We start from the raw sequence: 16,160 nt of genomic DNA, 5'->3' as shown, positions 1-16,160 counted from the left end.
TCTAGAAAATTTAATGCAGATCGCGGCAGGAGATGGGGTATCGAAATCTGGATCAGTAATGGATAGTGTCAAAGAACAGGAATCATGGGGAACTTTGACGAAAAAGAAAACTTTTGATCCCTTGTCCATGATTGACTCCGTACGACAAGGAGTGCGATTGGACTTAGGGTTATCAGTGCTAATTCCAGAGGAGGTACGAATGATAACTCTGGTGCTTGCTGGAAAGGTTCCTATCCACCGCGTTGTTCCCTCCGTGTTGATGGCGCTGCGTCTTGGAAAAGGCCTTAAAGAAGCGTTTATGGGATACTCCCTTGATTCGGAGAAAGTGTCTACTCGACATAGTGTTTCTGGGGCTTCGTTGGAAAATAGTACTTCCCGACGGAATTCATCGAATTTTTCGTTTCCCTCCCCGTCTGCGAAAGTCACCCCTCCTCCTATCTTCGTCATAAATTTTTCCTGTACGTACATCGGAAATGCGGGAATCGAAATACTCTCGGAGATTCTTTTCCAAGAAGGATCGCAACTCAAAACGATTGATGTGAGCTTTTGCAACATCGAAGAGAAAGGACTGATTGCGTTGGCACGAGCGTTATCCAAGCGCAAACGACGAAGTATTCCTTGTTTGAAAGGCCTGATTCTTTCGGGTAACTATATGTCCAGTCGTGCTGCCACAGAGCTTGGCATAGCGCTTTCGCCCGCTGCACAAGGTACCGACCGAAAAAGAAGCCGCACGCTATCAGCTATTGGAAAATCCGGATACGACACGGAATCGGAAGATGAAGACGACGAAGATGAAGATTTGCGTTCTACTGGTCGGAAACGACTATTGCCATTTAAACGAGCTGAAATAAATGTACGGGATAGAGATCATGGTCTCCAAGTTCTACACGTTGCGAATGCGTCGATGACAGCCAAGGCTACAGGTTGTCTATTGACGGGCCTTGGGCCTCTGTGTCCGATTCGCGAATTGAATTTGTCGTCAAACAATTTTGGTCCAACTGGGGCTAGTGTTCTAGCTCAGTTTCTTGAAGTAAAGCAACGTAGCAAGGGGCAAGCTGCGATGCCCTTCCTTGACAGACTTGACATGTCGAACAACAATCTAGGCGACGACGGAACGACGCAACTAACAAGGGCGGTGTCTATGCGATCAAATATTCATTTAGTTGATTTGAAGCTGTCGTCAAACGCAATCGCAGCAGGCGGTATTGAGACAATTATGAACAAGCTATTGCAACACAATCTCCTGAGCTTGTCGCTAGACAAGAATTCCATAGGGGACCAAGGATGTCAGCTCGTTGCTGCATCCCTCCAGAGTATGAAGGCCCTCTCACGGCTGAATCTAGGTTTCAATCAGATTGGTTCCCGAGGCATCAATAGCTTGATGCGAAGTTTGGTAGGATGCGAGTCGATAACGTATCTAGGCCTATCTGGAAATATTCTTCAGATATCTGGGGCTATTGCTCTCGCATTCATGTTGTCTCAACACCCACGCTTGGAAGAGCTTGATTTGGACAATTGCTGCTTGGGGCAAGCTGCGCAATGTCACATAGTAGCTGGAGCGATTTCCAATCGATGGGTGCCAATGAAGAGATTAAAAGGCTATGCAGCTGGTCCACCGATGGTTGCTATCGGCGCCTTGAAGCCGTACGCACAGAACTTCAGTAACGAAGAATGCTTTCGTATCCGGAAGGACGAACAAATGAAGACGATTCTACAATGGCGAGAAACAAATCGAATAGCAAAAAAGATAGGCAATGCTGCTGGTGCAACTGCGGCTGCAGTCGCAGATTCCTCATCTGGTTCTACCGACCATTTATTTTTAAGTCCAGACTTCGTCGCAAATATCAATGATGTACACGGAACGCCTTCTCAAAACGCATATTTTCGTCTCCTTGGATGGTTAAGCCGTATCCCCTTCGATGATGACGAACTGACATCACTACAGAAGTACTTTTATGACCCTGATGGTGGCGAAGGAGATAGGGGGAACGACGGTTATGTCAATTTGAAGCTCCGTGGTGATTTGCTTGCTGCACTAGATAGTGAAGTTGCTGACGAAATTCGAGACGAATTTCCGAGTCTCGCATCTGAGCTAAAAGAATCTGTTGGCATTGACCTCGACAAACTTAAAGATTCCAGAGAATGGCTCCCGTGCAATTTTTTCAAAGAAAAAAAATTTGACGAGCGGACAGGAGAAGACGGCAGCAATGATGGACCAAACAATTCATCTTCGGAACAAGATATTTCCGCTCATCTAAGTCGTGCTCCTGAATCAGGAGGCAGTTTTGTCGTGCCCAGTCGCGCTTTGTCAACCTCAAAGCCAGCTATCTCCCATAGCGAGTCGACTTCATCTGCATCGGGAAGGGATAAAAAAATTAACAAGGTAAAGCCGCGTATCACAATGTTCCCTCAGTTTGAACAGCAACTTGAGGAATTGAAGGCGACAGCATCAGACATGATTGAACAGGAAGATGACCCCATGCAACATGAGGTGATTTTGACTCAGTATGCCGAAGCTTCGCTCACTATCCTTCGCCAACTGAGATATTATTGCATGAACAGTGGTCTAGATGGGTGGCGTCAAGGAGGGATGAAGCGGAAAATTCTCGTTGTCGATGACAGCAACGTTACTCGAAAGCTTGTTTCTCGGGCTTTTGAAAAGGCCAATTTTATTGTAGACACTGCTTCTAACGGGGCAGAAGGTGTCGAAAAGCTCAAAGCATCGATTTATGATATTGCTTTTATGGACATTGACATGCCTGTGATGAATGGCTTTGAAGCGACCAAAAAGCTAAGAGAATGGGAGGACACAATGCGTCCCGGGTGCCGGCAACCTATTTGCGCCCTGACCGCAACTTACGTCGACGACTTCGAACGTAGCGAGCTGATGAAGTTTAGGGAAGCCGGACTTGACGTGATGGAAAGTAAGCCTTGCAATATGCCTCGGCTTTTTAAAGTCGTTGACGACGTTTCTCCCATGTTTAGCGATTTGAGTATCGGCGTTATTCAGCGAGAGCAATCCGATTCGAGTCTGGGATCAAGCACCAAAAAGTAATTTGGGTAAGCACCAGAATTTGTGTTCCTCCTTATCTGAGGGATTTAGTTGTCTCTAAAGTCATATGTTCGGTTATCTATCCGCCGAGCGGCGTACACAAAAAAGTCTATTCAATGCAACGAGACAGTTAAGTAAAGCTACTCAGAACACACCTCATATTAATAGTACACGATGCGTACGTGCCGCATACCGCGTCACATAAAGTCTTTAGAAATCCTTGAATTGCTGCTCTTGAGCCGGGGAAAGTAGCGGTTTGTTAGATGGTGCTTCATTTTCAAGATGGCGATAGGAGTCGAAATGAGTGGCGTCCATAGCGTCCTTGATGCGGGGGATCCAAGGCGGCGGAATCTGTTTGCGCAAAAGTTTGTCGACATCAATGATGCTAAACCACATGTGATCGCGAACGTCCATATCGCCCCGAGAAAGACAGCCGAGTCGATTGGCTTGTCTACGCACGACCAGCCTCTCAATCAAATCGCGAGCCAGGTCGTGAACGACACCTTGCGGAAAGGTGTATTTGACTTGAACGATACGCTTGAAAAGACTGACCTGATCTGTTCCGTAGGAATAGAAAGGGGAGCGACCTACAAGCATTTCGTAGATCAAAACACCGAAGGCCCAGTAGTCGACTCCCTTGTCGTGACCCTTCGAAAGGATGATTTCAGGCGCAAGGTATTCTGGTGTTCCGCACAACGTATATGTCTTATCCACAACGATCTTGGCGAAACCGAGGTCGACAAGAACACAGTAACCCCGTTCATCAATGAGAATATTTTCTGGTTTAAGATCACGGTAGCAAATACTGCGGTGGTGAAGGTGAGCAAGGGACTCAAGAATACAAGCGGCATAAAAACGGGAGTTTCCGTTCGGGATACCATCTCTTGTTTCGGTATGAATCACAGAAAACAGCTCGCCACCCTGTACTAGTGCAATCAGCATATACAAACTTCGTTCGTCTTGAAACGTCGCGACAAGGTCAACCACAAAAGGATGATCAAGGGATGCCATAATATTCTTCTCTCGAATCACACCCTCGACTTGATGGTGCCCAATAATTTCCCGCTTACTCAACTGTTTCAGGGCATAAGGAGTGCTCGTCCGCTTATGGCTCACTAGCCATACTTTCCCGAAGGTTCCAACTCCAAGAATGCGGAACTTGACGAGATCCTTGAAACGAATTGTCTTGTCCAACGAAGCCGACGCCGGGGCTAGCGGTTGACCGAGGCGCTTAATATCCCCAATCACGCTCTCAATATCCTTCTTCGATAGTACACCAGCGGTTGTTTCTGTTTGCACCGTGATAGTTTGCTTACTAATAAAACCATCGGGTTCCTTCAAGAAGGTATCCCCAAAGTAATCCGCATCCTTCAGATTGTTGATCACGCCGTTATCGTTCGCCACAGCTACAACGCCCGAGCGGATAATGTACAAATTCTGATTAATTGGTTTGCCCTCTTCAGCAAGGATGGTTCCCGGTTGAAAGGTAGTTTCCACAATGAGATCAGTTAAGCGAGCTAGCTCATGCGGTTGGAACTGAGAGTTGGAAAAGATTGGAACCCCCAAAAGGGTACGCTTACGCATAGCCATGTCAATGAGCCCCTGTAGTGGTCCCAGCACTTTCTCAAACGTATCACGCGACAAGCAAAGACAAGTACAACTACTTGTCGCTGTCACGTTGGCGACACGAGGATCACCAGTGATGAGAGCACGTTCCCCAAAAAAGTCCCCCGGTCCCAGTGGCTGGTCCACGTAGGTACTGTCACCAAACCCAATATCGTGTACTTTAGTTGACCCTTCACGAATGATGTAAAAGACCTCTCCGACGTCGCCTTTGTTAATGATGCGTTCGCCTTCTGGAAAGGTGACCGACGTCAGAGCATCTGAGATTCGGAGCAAATCACGGTCATCAAGCTCCGCTAAGAATGGCACTTTCCGCAACACGTCGTTGATATCCTTTTGTTGCGTGTTTGTGTTGTTAGCGAGCATATGTCGAAACGTCTTCTGATCGACCTTCCACAGACGACAGACCGTATTCGCCAAGCAAGTTGCGGCGCGCGGGCAATTGTACAGCAAGGCGAGTTCACCGAAAGAACCACCGCGACCGGTAGAACCCACATGTTGATTATCGACAGCAAAGCTCACGTGACCCTCTTCAACAACGTAGAAAAAGTCTCCGGTCTCGCCCTGCTTGATGATAACCGTGCCTGCCGGTACCTGCTCCATCATCATCGCATCGATCAAGAGTCTGCGTTCCGTGGAGGACAACGAAGCGAAGATGAAGTTATCCTCTAGTGCCGAGTCGATGAACTGGACGGCAGCATCGGATTTGGGATATCTTGGAGTCTGGTATCTTTCGGTTAGATCGATTGGAGCAGCGAAGATATTCTGGGCTCGCTTCTGGCGGACTCGATTGTGGATGTTGACGTTTGTTTCTCGCTTCACCGCTGCGGAAGCATCACCGTTCGCGGGAGCAGCGGCGGCAGCAGGTGCAGGAGAATCGATTTGCTGTGCCAAAAAAAAAACCGGAGTGTTAGAATGAAGAATAGCACGAGCAAAAGACGATTGGAACCCTGTGGAAAGCCCTGATCGATCCCGTGGAACGTCCAATTCGCTTCGGTCATCGAGAAAGACCGCGCGCCACGAGACTTGCCATCGCTGAGGAGTTTCCTTCATCTCGCTCCTTTCGGTCTTTCTTCTTTGCCTTGGGAGTCTCAGTCTTGAGGGAGGTTTGAGACTCTTTGGCCTTCTTCTTTTGTTTCAGGAAGGGGAAACGGTGCATCATGGTGCAAGAGATGGGAAGAAGACTGGTGCCGTACAAAGAGACTCGCTGCTTTCCATCGAAAAAGACTGGATGTCGAAATATCTTGCCGGCCGAATCCGTTGAGCTTGATTGAGATACGTGGTCCACGTAGCGCTCTCCCGACAAAAAACGCTTCCTGAGAAGCCTATGTAGAAAGCTACGACGATTCCAAGTACCGAAAAAGCTCGAATGACCACAAAAGACCCTACGACGAAGATAGCGCTGAAAAAGCTCGTAACACGGTACTCACCATGGAATCTTCCTCGATTGTCGTCTTTTCGACCGACGCCTCTTCGTGCGGTCCCGCCTCTACCTTACGATCCTTCTTCTCTTCCAAGGAAACGGACCGTTCCAATTCCTTTTGAACCTTCGCTTCGGGAGCAGGGACGGTAGGTTCACCCACGTCTACCGCCGCTTCTTTACTTCCGGCACATCCCATGGTCGTATATGCTTGTGTATGAAGTAATGAGCGAATGATGCGGCTTCCGTGTGATGTCTTCCGGCAAAGGCCAGCTTCGCGATTGTCGCTACCGGATAGAGCGCCGGCGATTCTTCGTGACCGCATGACCGCGATCTGGCATTCCTCTATACGACCAATCAGCTATCTCGAAAATACTACCATGTAAGTTTTGTTCAGCGCGAAGCGAAGGAGTTGAACTTTTCGAACCTAGATTATTGTCTGAACGGCTTTTTATCTATTTTGATATTCTGTTTGTTTATTTCCGCTTATGCTTTTCAAAGGGGCTGGACAAAATAGTCCAAGTCAAAAATTACAGGCATAAATGGGGAAACCATGATTTCCAAGATTCCGACTCCACGCTTTCAGGCCTGATTGACCCGAACCTTGATCGAGCTCAGGATCGACAGTCACGATGGAGAATCGACCGCGAGATCCTTCCGACGACGACTTCCTGTCAACGATGCATTTTGCGTTGGCGTTACGGCAAGACTTGCACCTAGCCCCGCCAGATCTGCGTTCTAGACAGATCTACGCATCCACTGCACCATGGCGTCTCGCAACCGGAGAGAACCATTAGCGTCTGGACCAGCGCCTCGTCCGGACATGTCTGCAACCTCGACCCGGAAACGCAAAGCCGTTGCACTGGCCGCGGATGCCGATCTTGTTCTGCGCAAATGTCGACAACTACGCCAGTCGTTAGAAGCCAAAGCAGAAATAGAGTCCTCTGTAGTTGGAGTACTTCCGGAAGGAATCCCATCCGATATTGTCGAAGTCGTTGAATTACCGGCCACTCAGGTTTTGGAAGGAATGGAAGCCATGGCATTGCATATTGCGCAGCAAGTTTTGGAGAGGAAAGGTTTTTCCTTGGAAATTCCAAGCCGCGCCGCATCCAATCAGATATACGTCAAGGAGTGGGACCGTATTGTATTGGGAGGCAAGCGCTCTAGTCGAAGTTTCTTGAACGTAAAGGAATCTCGCAAATCGGCAATTACCCTTCGGGTGATGCAGTTGCTCCACGCGGTCCTTATGAAGCGCATTCACATCACCAAGCGTGACTTGTTCTACACGGATGTCAAGCTTTTTGTAGATCAAGCAGAGTCGGACGGTGTCTTGGACGATGTGGCGACAATGATTGGATGCACGCGCAGCAACTTGCATGTCGTTGCTTCGGACAAGGGGTTGGTCGTGGGGAGAATTCAATTCGAAGAAGATGGCGATTTTATTGACTGCACCAAAATGGGTGTTGGAGGTAAAGCAATTCCGCCATATATCGACAAGATCGAAAATATTGCTAGCGATGCCGAGTTTATTTTGCTGGTCGAGAAGGAAGCAGCTTATATGCGCATGGCGGTACGTTTTGGTGAAGCCATAGGTTTCATTTCTCACTCAATTATTGCTTCTCACAGTATCTGGCTTCACTCTCAGGAAGACCGTTTCTATCACAGGTACCCATGCATCATTATCACAGCAAAAGGCCAACCAGATGTCGCCACCCGCATGTTCTTGGCACGCATCACCTCGGAACTTAAAATTCCGGTCCTTGGGCTGGTGGATAGCGATCCGTATGGGCTCAAGATTTTGTCGGTCTACATGTCGGGGAGTAAGAATATGAGCTACGACAGTGCAAGTTTGACAACGCCTGACATTAAATGGCTGGGATTGCGACCGTCTGATCTCGACAAGTACGATTTGCCAGAGCAGTGTCGGTTGGATATGACGGAGAACGATATCAAGACTGGTAAGGAAATGATGAAAGAAGACTTCATTCAGAAAAATCCAGAGTGGATGAAAGAACTGGAAATTATGGTGCGTCAAAGGAGACTCGGACAGGGCTATTAGTGCGTGCATCTTACCGCTTTCTTTTCATACCAATAGGTCAAGACAAAGAAAAAGGCCGAAATCCAGGCTTTGTCTTCCTTCGGCTTTCAGTATGTGACGGAACAATATTTACCTCGGAAACTCAAGGAAGGAGATTGGATCTAGCCAGCGGGATAGCAAGAGCACATGCTGCTTACATAAATTAAATCGCTTTATCTTCCTTCGACTTTCAGTATATGATGGAGCAATATTTACCTCGGAAACTCAAGGAAGGAGATTGGATCTGGCCAGCGGGATAGCAAGGGTACATGCTGCTAACACAAACTAAATTGCAATAATTCACTGCCAATAGCGCTTGAATTTTGCGATGATTGCAGTCTCGCAAACCTTATTGTGAAATACTCGGACGAAGTGAGCCTATTTGCAAATTGACGTTCCTTCAGAGTACGAAGCGTGCCCTACAGGAGGATGGGCTAGTCCGCTCATTAAAAATCTCTATTGCAATGGAAAACAAAGACAGAAGCTGCAACGTCCGTTAAAGAGGATAGTTTTGTCCAAGTTAATTCGGTATTATCAGAATTCCTCTTGAACATAAATGAAAAAGATAGACGCAATATGCGACCTGCGGTGTCTTGGCGTTCAATTCGTTCTAGATCACGAGACCGCGAGCCGATATTGCCGAGCACCACAGCCAATGTCGACCGCCATACTGATGCGTCTAGAGAAATGCTCAGAATGGCGATGAATCACATGCTGTGATTTCTTGTGTCACTGTTCCTTCTCGTAATTTTTTGCCGTTACGGTTTCGGTTGGACCCCCGGCGACCCACACCCACCTTCTTACACACTCTTTTTGGAGGACTTGTTGCCGATGGATAAGGACGCAATCATACCCTCTTGACCTCTTTCCTGTTTTTTTTTAACTCGATTGGAAAGAATATCCATAACAAATTCATAAGGCTTATTTTGGCCCATCTCTGGTGCAGGTCATGATGCCAAGGTGGCTCTTCATGTTCATAATGTGAGCGAGGGCACTTATCAAGACGAACGACAAGTTTTCGATTTGGCTGAGAGCGCCGAAGTAAATTGGACCATGAAGTGCTTTTCGTATTCGCTTATATATTTACTATCTCTACAGTAATCTGATCCAAGAATGCGGTCTTCATTTTGCTTTCATGTTTAGTAGTTTCCCATGAAAGTATCAATAACTAGTGAAAAAGCAGCAAAACCTCCGCATCCGACGGCGGCTGCCTGCGGTCCCGATTTGGCTTGCAAGGCAGCGCCAGTAATACATCCGCTAGCGACGGAATTCCAAACGTCATGCTTCCCGCGATATTTTTCTACCAAGCATTCCGAGCCTCCGAAAACTCCGGTAATAAACGCAAAATTTCGACACCAGTACAAAGATTTGTCGCCCGTGGCCCGCATCGTGACCTTAATTTGTTCACGCAAGGGTGCCTGCGGAACTTCTCTGCCAGCAATTACCTGAACCGGGGGAGTAGCATCCGACATAGCGCCCAGAAAAACTCCCATGAGCAATCCCATGACACCGCCACCGATCACACCAATGGCTGCTTTGCCACCGCAGGAGTTGGTCAGCCAAGAAAAGTCGGGTGGCATTTCCGAGGGACCAGCGGTAGCGTTCCAGGGAAGAAAGTACGGGAGAGACTTTCGGGTAATTGCGTTGAGGCTATATGGATTAGAGTCTTCCAACGGTACTGGTCGATGCAGTGCCTTTCGGTGATTGTAATTCTGGGAAGTCAAGGGTGGCTGGGACATGATTAATTCAAAAATGCTCTTTTGCGGAGCGGGGGTGGCATCGAAGTCTGTACCTGACGATGATGATGAGCTTTCGCCCACTGTCGCGTTCTCTACTTCTGAAGGTTGCATTGGGGGCATCGAAACGGTCAACCGGAGCAGACCAGAAATGGTCCGTGTATCGATACTTTGCAGGTGTTGTTGATCTTTCCGGAAATTACGGAGTGATCCAGTTCTGTCATTCTTCTATGCGCTCTCATATTGCATTAGTGAAATTTACAGTTGCATTGCATGTCGGTCAATCGGTCGGTTCTCGCCCGGTACGTCGCAAATGGTATTGACTGTGATGGTGAGGGTTCGTCGGAGGGAGGAGCAGACACCTTCCGCCAAGGCGTTCTTTGCGAACCCGACGTAGGACAGACTTTTCAGACCCGCTCTTTTGATCACTCCACGTGGTGAAACAATTGTGGACTAGCTTTTCCCGGACAATTGCATCCAATGAAATGCGTTTGATTCTTCGAGTCGTAGGCTTACGATCGTTCTTACGTGGCCCGTATCGCCGAGGATTCGATCCCGCTCGAATGCGTTCTGGAAAAGCGGTTTCCGTAGATTTCTACGGGAGTTCTACTTGAATCTTACTTTCCCGGTTTCTGCGCCGTTCATTTTGGGACCGACCCCGTTCCTTGTTTCGCGCGGTAACCCCGTAGTACTCTCTCTTCGCTTTTCATCACAATTCACACAAAAGAGCGAAGCGAAACGCATTTTAATAAACTTTTTGGAAAACAGCAAGCAAATACAAACATGAGTGGTACGTTCTGCTGTTGTGTTGACAATGACAAACAGGAACTGTTAGAATAAGTAGTGAGAGTGCGCGAGAGAATAGCAATGGATTGCAGCAGCTCATACGAAAAGTTTGTGTAGGACCGGTCATTTGCGTTGCCTACACGATTCGACCAACCTCCCTAACTCACACTCTTCTTATTGTTCTTGCCGACTATAGTCACTGGAGAAAGCGTCGGTATCGATTTGGGTACCACCTACAGTTGTGTTGGAGTTTGGCAAAATGATCGCGTTGAAATCATTGCCAACGACCAGGGAAACCGTACGACTCCTTCGTACGTTGCCTTTACCGAGACTGAGCGTCTCATCGGTGATGCCGCCAAGTCGCAGGCTGCCATGAACGCTCACAACACCGTCTTCGATGCCAAGCGTCTTATTGGTCGCAAGTTCACCGATGCCGGTGTTCAAGGGGACATGAAACATTGGCCTTTCAAGGTCGTTTCCGGTCCGGGAGGCACCCCCATTATCGAAGTTGACTACAAGGGAGAAAGCAAGCAGTTCAAAGCTGAAGAAATTTCCAGTATGGTTCTCCAGAAGATGAAGGAGATTGCCGAGGCCTATCTTGGAAAGGAAGTGAAGAACGCTGTAGTCACCGTTCCCGCTTATTTCAACGACTCCCAGCGCCAGGCTACCAAGGACGCCGGTGCCATTTCTGGACTGAATGTCCTCCGCATCATCAACGAGCCGACGGCCGCTGCTATTGCGTATGGTCTCGACCAGAAGGGCGAAGAGAAGAATGTTCTCATCTTTGATCTTGGTGGCGGTACTTTTGATGTTTCTCTTTTGACTATTGAAGAGGGAATCTTCGAAGTCAAGGCCACCGCCGGAGACACGCATTTGGGTGGAGAAGATTTCGACAATCGTCTCGTCGACTATTTCCTCCAGGACTTCAAACGTCGTCACCGCAAGGATATGTCGCAGAACCAGCGCTCCCTCCGTCGTCTTCGCACGGCTTGCGAACGCGCAAAGCGTACTCTTTCGTCCTCCACCCAGGCCCATATTGAGATCGATTCCCTCTTTGACGGTATCGATTTCAATTCTACCATCACCCGTGCCCGTTTTGAAGATTTGTGTATGGACTACTTCAAGAAGTGCATGGAGCCTTGCGAAAAGGTTTTGCGCGATTCCAAGATTGCCAAGGGCCAGGTTGACGAAATTGTCCTCGTCGGAGGTTCCACCCGTATCCCTAAGGTGCAATCCATGCTTTCCGAGTTCTTTAACGGCAAAGAGCCCTGCAAGTCCATCAACCCCGATGAAGCTGTAGCTTACGGTGCCACAGTTCAGGCTGCGATTCTCTCCGGAGCTGACAAGAGTGAGAAGCTCTCTGAGCTCTTGCTTTTGGACGTTACCCCTTTGTCGCTCGGTTTGGAAACCGCTGGAGGTGTGATGACCACCCTCATCAAGCGTAATACGACCGTCCCGGCCAAAAAGACCCAGACTTTCTCCACCTACGCCGACAACCAGCCCGGTGTACTCATTCAGGTCTTTGAGGGCGAACGTTCCATGACCAAGGACAACAACTTGCTCGGAAAGTTCAATCTCGACGGCATTCCGCCCATGCCCCGTGGACAACCCCAAATTGATGTCACCTTTGATATTGACGCTAACGGTATCCTCAACGTATCGGCCATTGAGAAGTCTACTGGAAAAGAAAACAAGATTACTATCACCAACGATAAAGGCCGTCTTTCTCAGGATGAAATTGAGCGCATGGTGTCCGAAGCCGAGAAATACAAGGCCGAGGATGACGCCAACAAGAACCGCATTGAAGCCAAGAACGGACTCGAGAATTACTGCTACAGTCTCAAAACTTCCATCAGCTCGGAAGAAGTCAAGGACAAGATCCCTGCTGACGACAAGACTGCGCTCGAAGCTGCCATTGAAGACGCGATCAAGTGGCTCGACGCGAACCCGACCGCCGAAAAAGAAGAATACGAAGAGAAGCAAAAGAGCCTCGAAGGTATTGCGATGCCCATTTTGCAGAGCATGGGTGGCGGTGCCGGTGGCATGCCCGATATGGGTGGTGCTGGAGGTATGCCTGACATGGGCGGCGCTGGTGGGGCTCCTCCGTCCGCCGATCCGGCCTCGGGACCTACCATTGAAGAAATCGATTAAGCGTCGTTTCCATTTTCTTGATAGAATCCAGAATGATTATAAAATAATTACGTTTTGATATGATACATATTTACAGTAGGTAATGCTCTTGGTCACTTATTTCGTTTGTTAGTAGTTGCCTTTCCTTCAATAACGGAAGCTCACATCAGAGTAAGAGAAACTAGAAGACTCGTCATCTATTTGTCCCGGCAGCGCGATTCTCGTTTTGATGATTTCGTCCATTTTTTATATGAAAAGGCCGCTGGTGCCTTTTTTTATCAGAGTTACACTTAGTTGTAGTCTTCGACAAGCAATGTATAATATTTGCCGTGCAGTTTTTCTTGTGGGACGGACAGACTCCGCCGGGGAGAAAGGAGACACGCACCCGGTTTGCGAAAATACGGTCAACGTCGACTGCAAAGCTCACGATCCACATAAGTGCTTCGCTCACTGTCCATACAAAAAAAGTACCTGGCGGCATTTGACTGGCTGAAGACATTCTATTTGAATCATGGCGGATCTTGAAGCGCTCGCCGCCGATATCAAGACTATTGGCGAAAAGATCGTTGCACTGAAAGCGATGACGCCCGTGAACAAGGAAAACATTGGAGCCGCTGTACAGGAATTGTTGGAGGCCAAAAAGTTATACGCCGAGAGCAACAATGGTATTGGCATCGATGGAAAGCCATTTGAGACTCTGACCAAGTCCGAAAAGAAAAAGAAGGCCAAGGCAGAAAAAGGGGAATCTGGACCCGCGAAGCCGGTACGTAAGCTTGGACATGCGTCCCAAATATATTTTTTTTACCACTCACATGTTCAATTAACAATGGCTTTTGTCAGGAGGCTGATCCTGACTCGTTGAATGCTCAGAAGAAGGCCGCGAAAAAGGCCGCAAAGAAGGCCCAAAAGCAAGTATTAAAGACTGGTGGAGCTCCTTCTCCAGCCACAAGCTGCCATGCAATCGGCCCTCCTAATGCTGAGACTACTGGAGCGTTAGCAAAAGGTCCAGGTACCAGTACAGTTCCAAATCTGCCCTCTGCATTATCGCAAAAAGGGAGTTTGCTGCCTCTGCAAGTTGTAATCAATCCAAACCTCCCTCTTGCAGAACGACCAGTCGTAGCTATGGCAGTGGCGGTATTGTCAAATACGGTGAACGACCTCGACATTACTTCGGATCATCGTAGTCGACACACGGCCATGGGAATGGAAGAAGGTGGCGCAGTTACAGGAGATTTTGCCATGGCTCGCTACCTTTCCCGTCGTTCTGGTGATGGTATGCTACTTCCTAGTTCGCCATCTGGTCAGGCGTTGGTTGATGCATGGGTAGACTATGCTCAATCTTTGACCTTACTAGAAACGAGTCAAAAGATGATTGCGTTATCTATGACATTGCATCACGCACTGGCGACTAGCACTTACTTGGTCGGCCATGCTCTCTCGCTTGCTGATCTAGCTTTGTTTGCAGTGGCTGGCTTTCCAACACAGGCTAAGGATTTGGCAGCGGCTAAATCACAGTTACCCGATCACGCCGTTGCGGCGTCCCGTTGGCTCTCAATGATGGCTTCACACCCAGCGCTGCAAGAGGCCACACAGCTTTGTGTCGGCGTTACCAACAGCTTCGAAGCTGTCTTTGATGGTGAAATGGAACCTTTGGTTTCGGGTATGAACGCGCTTGAAGGTGCGGTCGCGGGACGCGTCGTTACTCGGTTTCCGCCGGAACCGTCCGGTTACTTGCACATTGGGCATTCCAAGGCGGCCCTCTTGAATGATTACTATGCGCGCCGGTACAAAGGACGAGTCCTTTTACGTTTTGATGACACTAATCCGTCCAAGGAAAAGGCCGAATTCGAAGAATCCATTTTAGTGGATTTAGGGAAACTTGAAATAACACCAGACTCCGTGTCATACACGTCAGACTACTTCAAGCCCATTACCGAATATGCGAAAATATTAATCGGTGAAGGCCTCGCGTATATGGACAATACCCCACAAGAAGAAATGAAGACTGAGCGTGCTGAGCGCCAGGAATCGAAACATCGCAATCAAACTCCTGAAGAAGCGCTAAAATATTTTCAGGAAATGAGCAGTGGAAGCAAGGAGGGCGGTGCTTGGTGCTTGAGAGCCAAAATTGATATGCAGAGTGACAATGGTACAATGCGCGATCCTGTTCTTTTTCGTCAAAACACAACCCCACATCATCGTTCCGGAACTGCTTACAAAGCCTATCCTACATATGATTTGGCGTGTCCTATTGTTGACTCCATTGAAGGTGTTACTCATACACTCCGAACCACTGAGTACAATGACCGTGACGAGCAATATCAGTGGATTGTCAAGGCCCTAAAGATGCGACGACCACGCATCCATGCCTTTTCCCGTGTCAACTTTGTCAATACCGTGCTAAGCAAGCGCAAGCTCACTTGGTTTGTGGAGAACGGCCATGTCACTGGCTGGGACGATGCGCGCTTTCCAACTGTGCGAGGAATCGTTCGTCGAGGGCTCAGTATTACAGCGCTTCGTAGCTTCATGCTTTCTCAGGGTGCCTCACGCAGGGTCGTCAACATGGACTGGGCGAATTTCTGGGCAGAGAACAAAAAGGAAATTGACAAGACAGCTCAACGTTTTATGGCAATTGATAAAGCTCAGCATACCCGTTTGGTTGTTACAAACGGTCCCAAAGAAGCAGATTTTGCGTTCAGCGAGACTAGCTGCCATCCCAAAGATCCTTCGCTTGGAAGTCGGGCCATGCGTTTGTGCGATGAAGTGTTGCTGGAATCAGTAGATGTCAAGGATATTCAGCTTGGCGAAGATATAGTTTTGCTTCGTTGGGGCGTGGTGAAAATCAGTAAAATTGGAGGCGACCTTGAAGGCAAATTTATTCCCAACGGTGACTTTAAGGCGGCAAAGAAGAAGTTGAGTTGGATTGCGAACGTTTCTACCAGTACGCCGGTTGTTCTATACGAGTAAGTGATTTCTGTTTTGAAGCCACGAGCAAATAGATTCGCTTTGGGTTTCTTATAAGTGCATTTTTCTCTTTTTAAGGTTTGACAATCTGGTATCCAAGGAAAAGCTAGAAGAAGATGATAATTTCGAGGACTACATCAATCCAAACACGTTGGCCATGACAGATGTCATTGGAGATGCAGGCTTGAAAACGCTTCAGGAACATGATGTCATCCAGCTTGAACGCCGTGGATATTATCGTGTGGACCGCCCATATATGGGCCCCGAAAAGCCGCTTGTTCTGTATACAATCCCCGACGGAAAGAAAAAGGCCATGTCGGGCTTGTCAGGAAAACTGGACCATCGTTAGACAATGGCTTTATCTATTTACAT

General features: G+C 48.2%; 7 protein-coding genes across 7 annotated transcripts; 4 read left to right on the top strand and 3 right to left on the bottom strand.

Moving 5' to 3' along the window:
* Positions 1-2,590: 2,590 nt before the first annotated feature.
* On the top strand, positions 2,591-2,962 carry PHATRDRAFT_8970 (predicted protein; the record flags this gene model as incomplete). Its single annotated transcript, XM_002177317.1, has 1 exon — positions 2,591-2,962. A coding segment is annotated over one exon (372 nt), but the record flags the coding sequence as incomplete, so codon positions are not given.
* A 300-nt stretch (positions 2,963-3,262) lies between these two features.
* PHATRDRAFT_9413 (predicted protein) lies at positions 3,263-4,240 on the bottom strand (the record flags this gene model as incomplete). The annotated part of the gene is made up of 1 exon (XM_002176801.1): positions 3,263-4,240. A coding segment is annotated over one exon (978 nt), but the record flags the coding sequence as incomplete, so codon positions are not given.
* A 420-nt stretch (positions 4,241-4,660) lies between these two features.
* On the bottom strand, positions 4,661-5,383 carry PHATRDRAFT_3120 (predicted protein; the record flags this gene model as incomplete). The annotated part of the gene is made up of 1 exon (XM_002176800.1): positions 4,661-5,383. A coding segment is annotated over one exon (723 nt), but the record flags the coding sequence as incomplete, so codon positions are not given.
* Positions 5,384-6,775: 1,392 nt separating this feature from the next.
* TOP6A (type II DNA topoisomerase VI subunit) lies at positions 6,776-8,358 on the top strand. The gene is made up of 3 exons (XM_002177316.1): positions 6,776-7,665; positions 7,741-8,121; positions 8,191-8,358. Exons 1-3 carry the CDS (start codon positions 6,862-6,864, stop codon positions 8,296-8,298), a joined length of 1,293 nt encoding a protein of 430 aa, XP_002177352.1. The 5' UTR covers positions 6,776-6,861; the 3' UTR covers positions 8,299-8,358.
* Positions 8,359-9,323: 965 nt separating this feature from the next.
* On the bottom strand, positions 9,324-9,731 carry PHATRDRAFT_7114 (predicted protein; the record flags this gene model as incomplete). The annotated part of the gene is made up of 1 exon (XM_002176799.1): positions 9,324-9,731. A coding segment is annotated over one exon (408 nt), but the record flags the coding sequence as incomplete, so codon positions are not given.
* An 898-nt stretch (positions 9,732-10,629) lies between these two features.
* HSP70A (protein heat shock protein Hsp70) lies at positions 10,630-12,909 on the top strand (the record flags this gene model as incomplete). The annotated part of the gene is made up of 2 exons (XM_002177315.1): positions 10,630-10,698; positions 10,891-12,909. The coding sequence occupies 2 exons, from the start codon at positions 10,692-10,694 to the stop codon at positions 12,843-12,845; spliced, it is 1,962 nt and encodes a 653-aa protein (XP_002177351.1). The 3' UTR covers positions 12,846-12,909.
* A 1,577-nt stretch (positions 12,910-14,486) lies between these two features.
* Positions 14,487-16,137, top strand: GluRS_1 (glutamate-trna ligase; the record flags this gene model as incomplete). Its single annotated transcript, XM_002177314.1, has 2 exons — positions 14,487-15,787; positions 15,867-16,137. The coding sequence occupies 2 exons, from the start codon at positions 14,487-14,489 to the stop codon at positions 16,135-16,137; spliced, it is 1,572 nt and encodes a 523-aa protein (XP_002177350.1).
* Positions 16,138-16,160: the final 23 nt, after the last annotated feature.

This window comes from Phaeodactylum tricornutum, chromosome 1 (assembly GCF_000150955.2).
Source record: "Phaeodactylum tricornutum CCAP 1055/1 chromosome 1, whole genome shotgun sequence".
In the NCBI taxonomy this organism is placed as follows: Eukaryota; Bacillariophyta; class Bacillariophyceae; order Surirellales; family Neidiaceae; genus Phaeodactylum; species Phaeodactylum tricornutum.
Note: the sequence above shows the minus strand (reverse complement) of the source record. Positions and strands in the feature narration are given on the sequence as shown.

Bases quoted from the DNA above. Each gene is read 5' to 3' on its own strand.
- TOP6A (XM_002177316.1), top strand. From the start codon at position 6,862: ATGGCGTCTCGCAACCGGAGAGAACCATTAGCGTCTGGACCAGCGCCT. The intron at 7,666-7,740 runs GTACGTTTTGGT...CTTCACTCTCAG, and splicing joins CAGCTTATATGCGCATGGCG to GAAGACCGTTTCTATCACAG. The intron at 8,122-8,190 runs GTGCGTCAAAGG...TCATACCAATAG, and splicing joins TGAAAGAACTGGAAATTATG to GTCAAGACAAAGAAAAAGGC.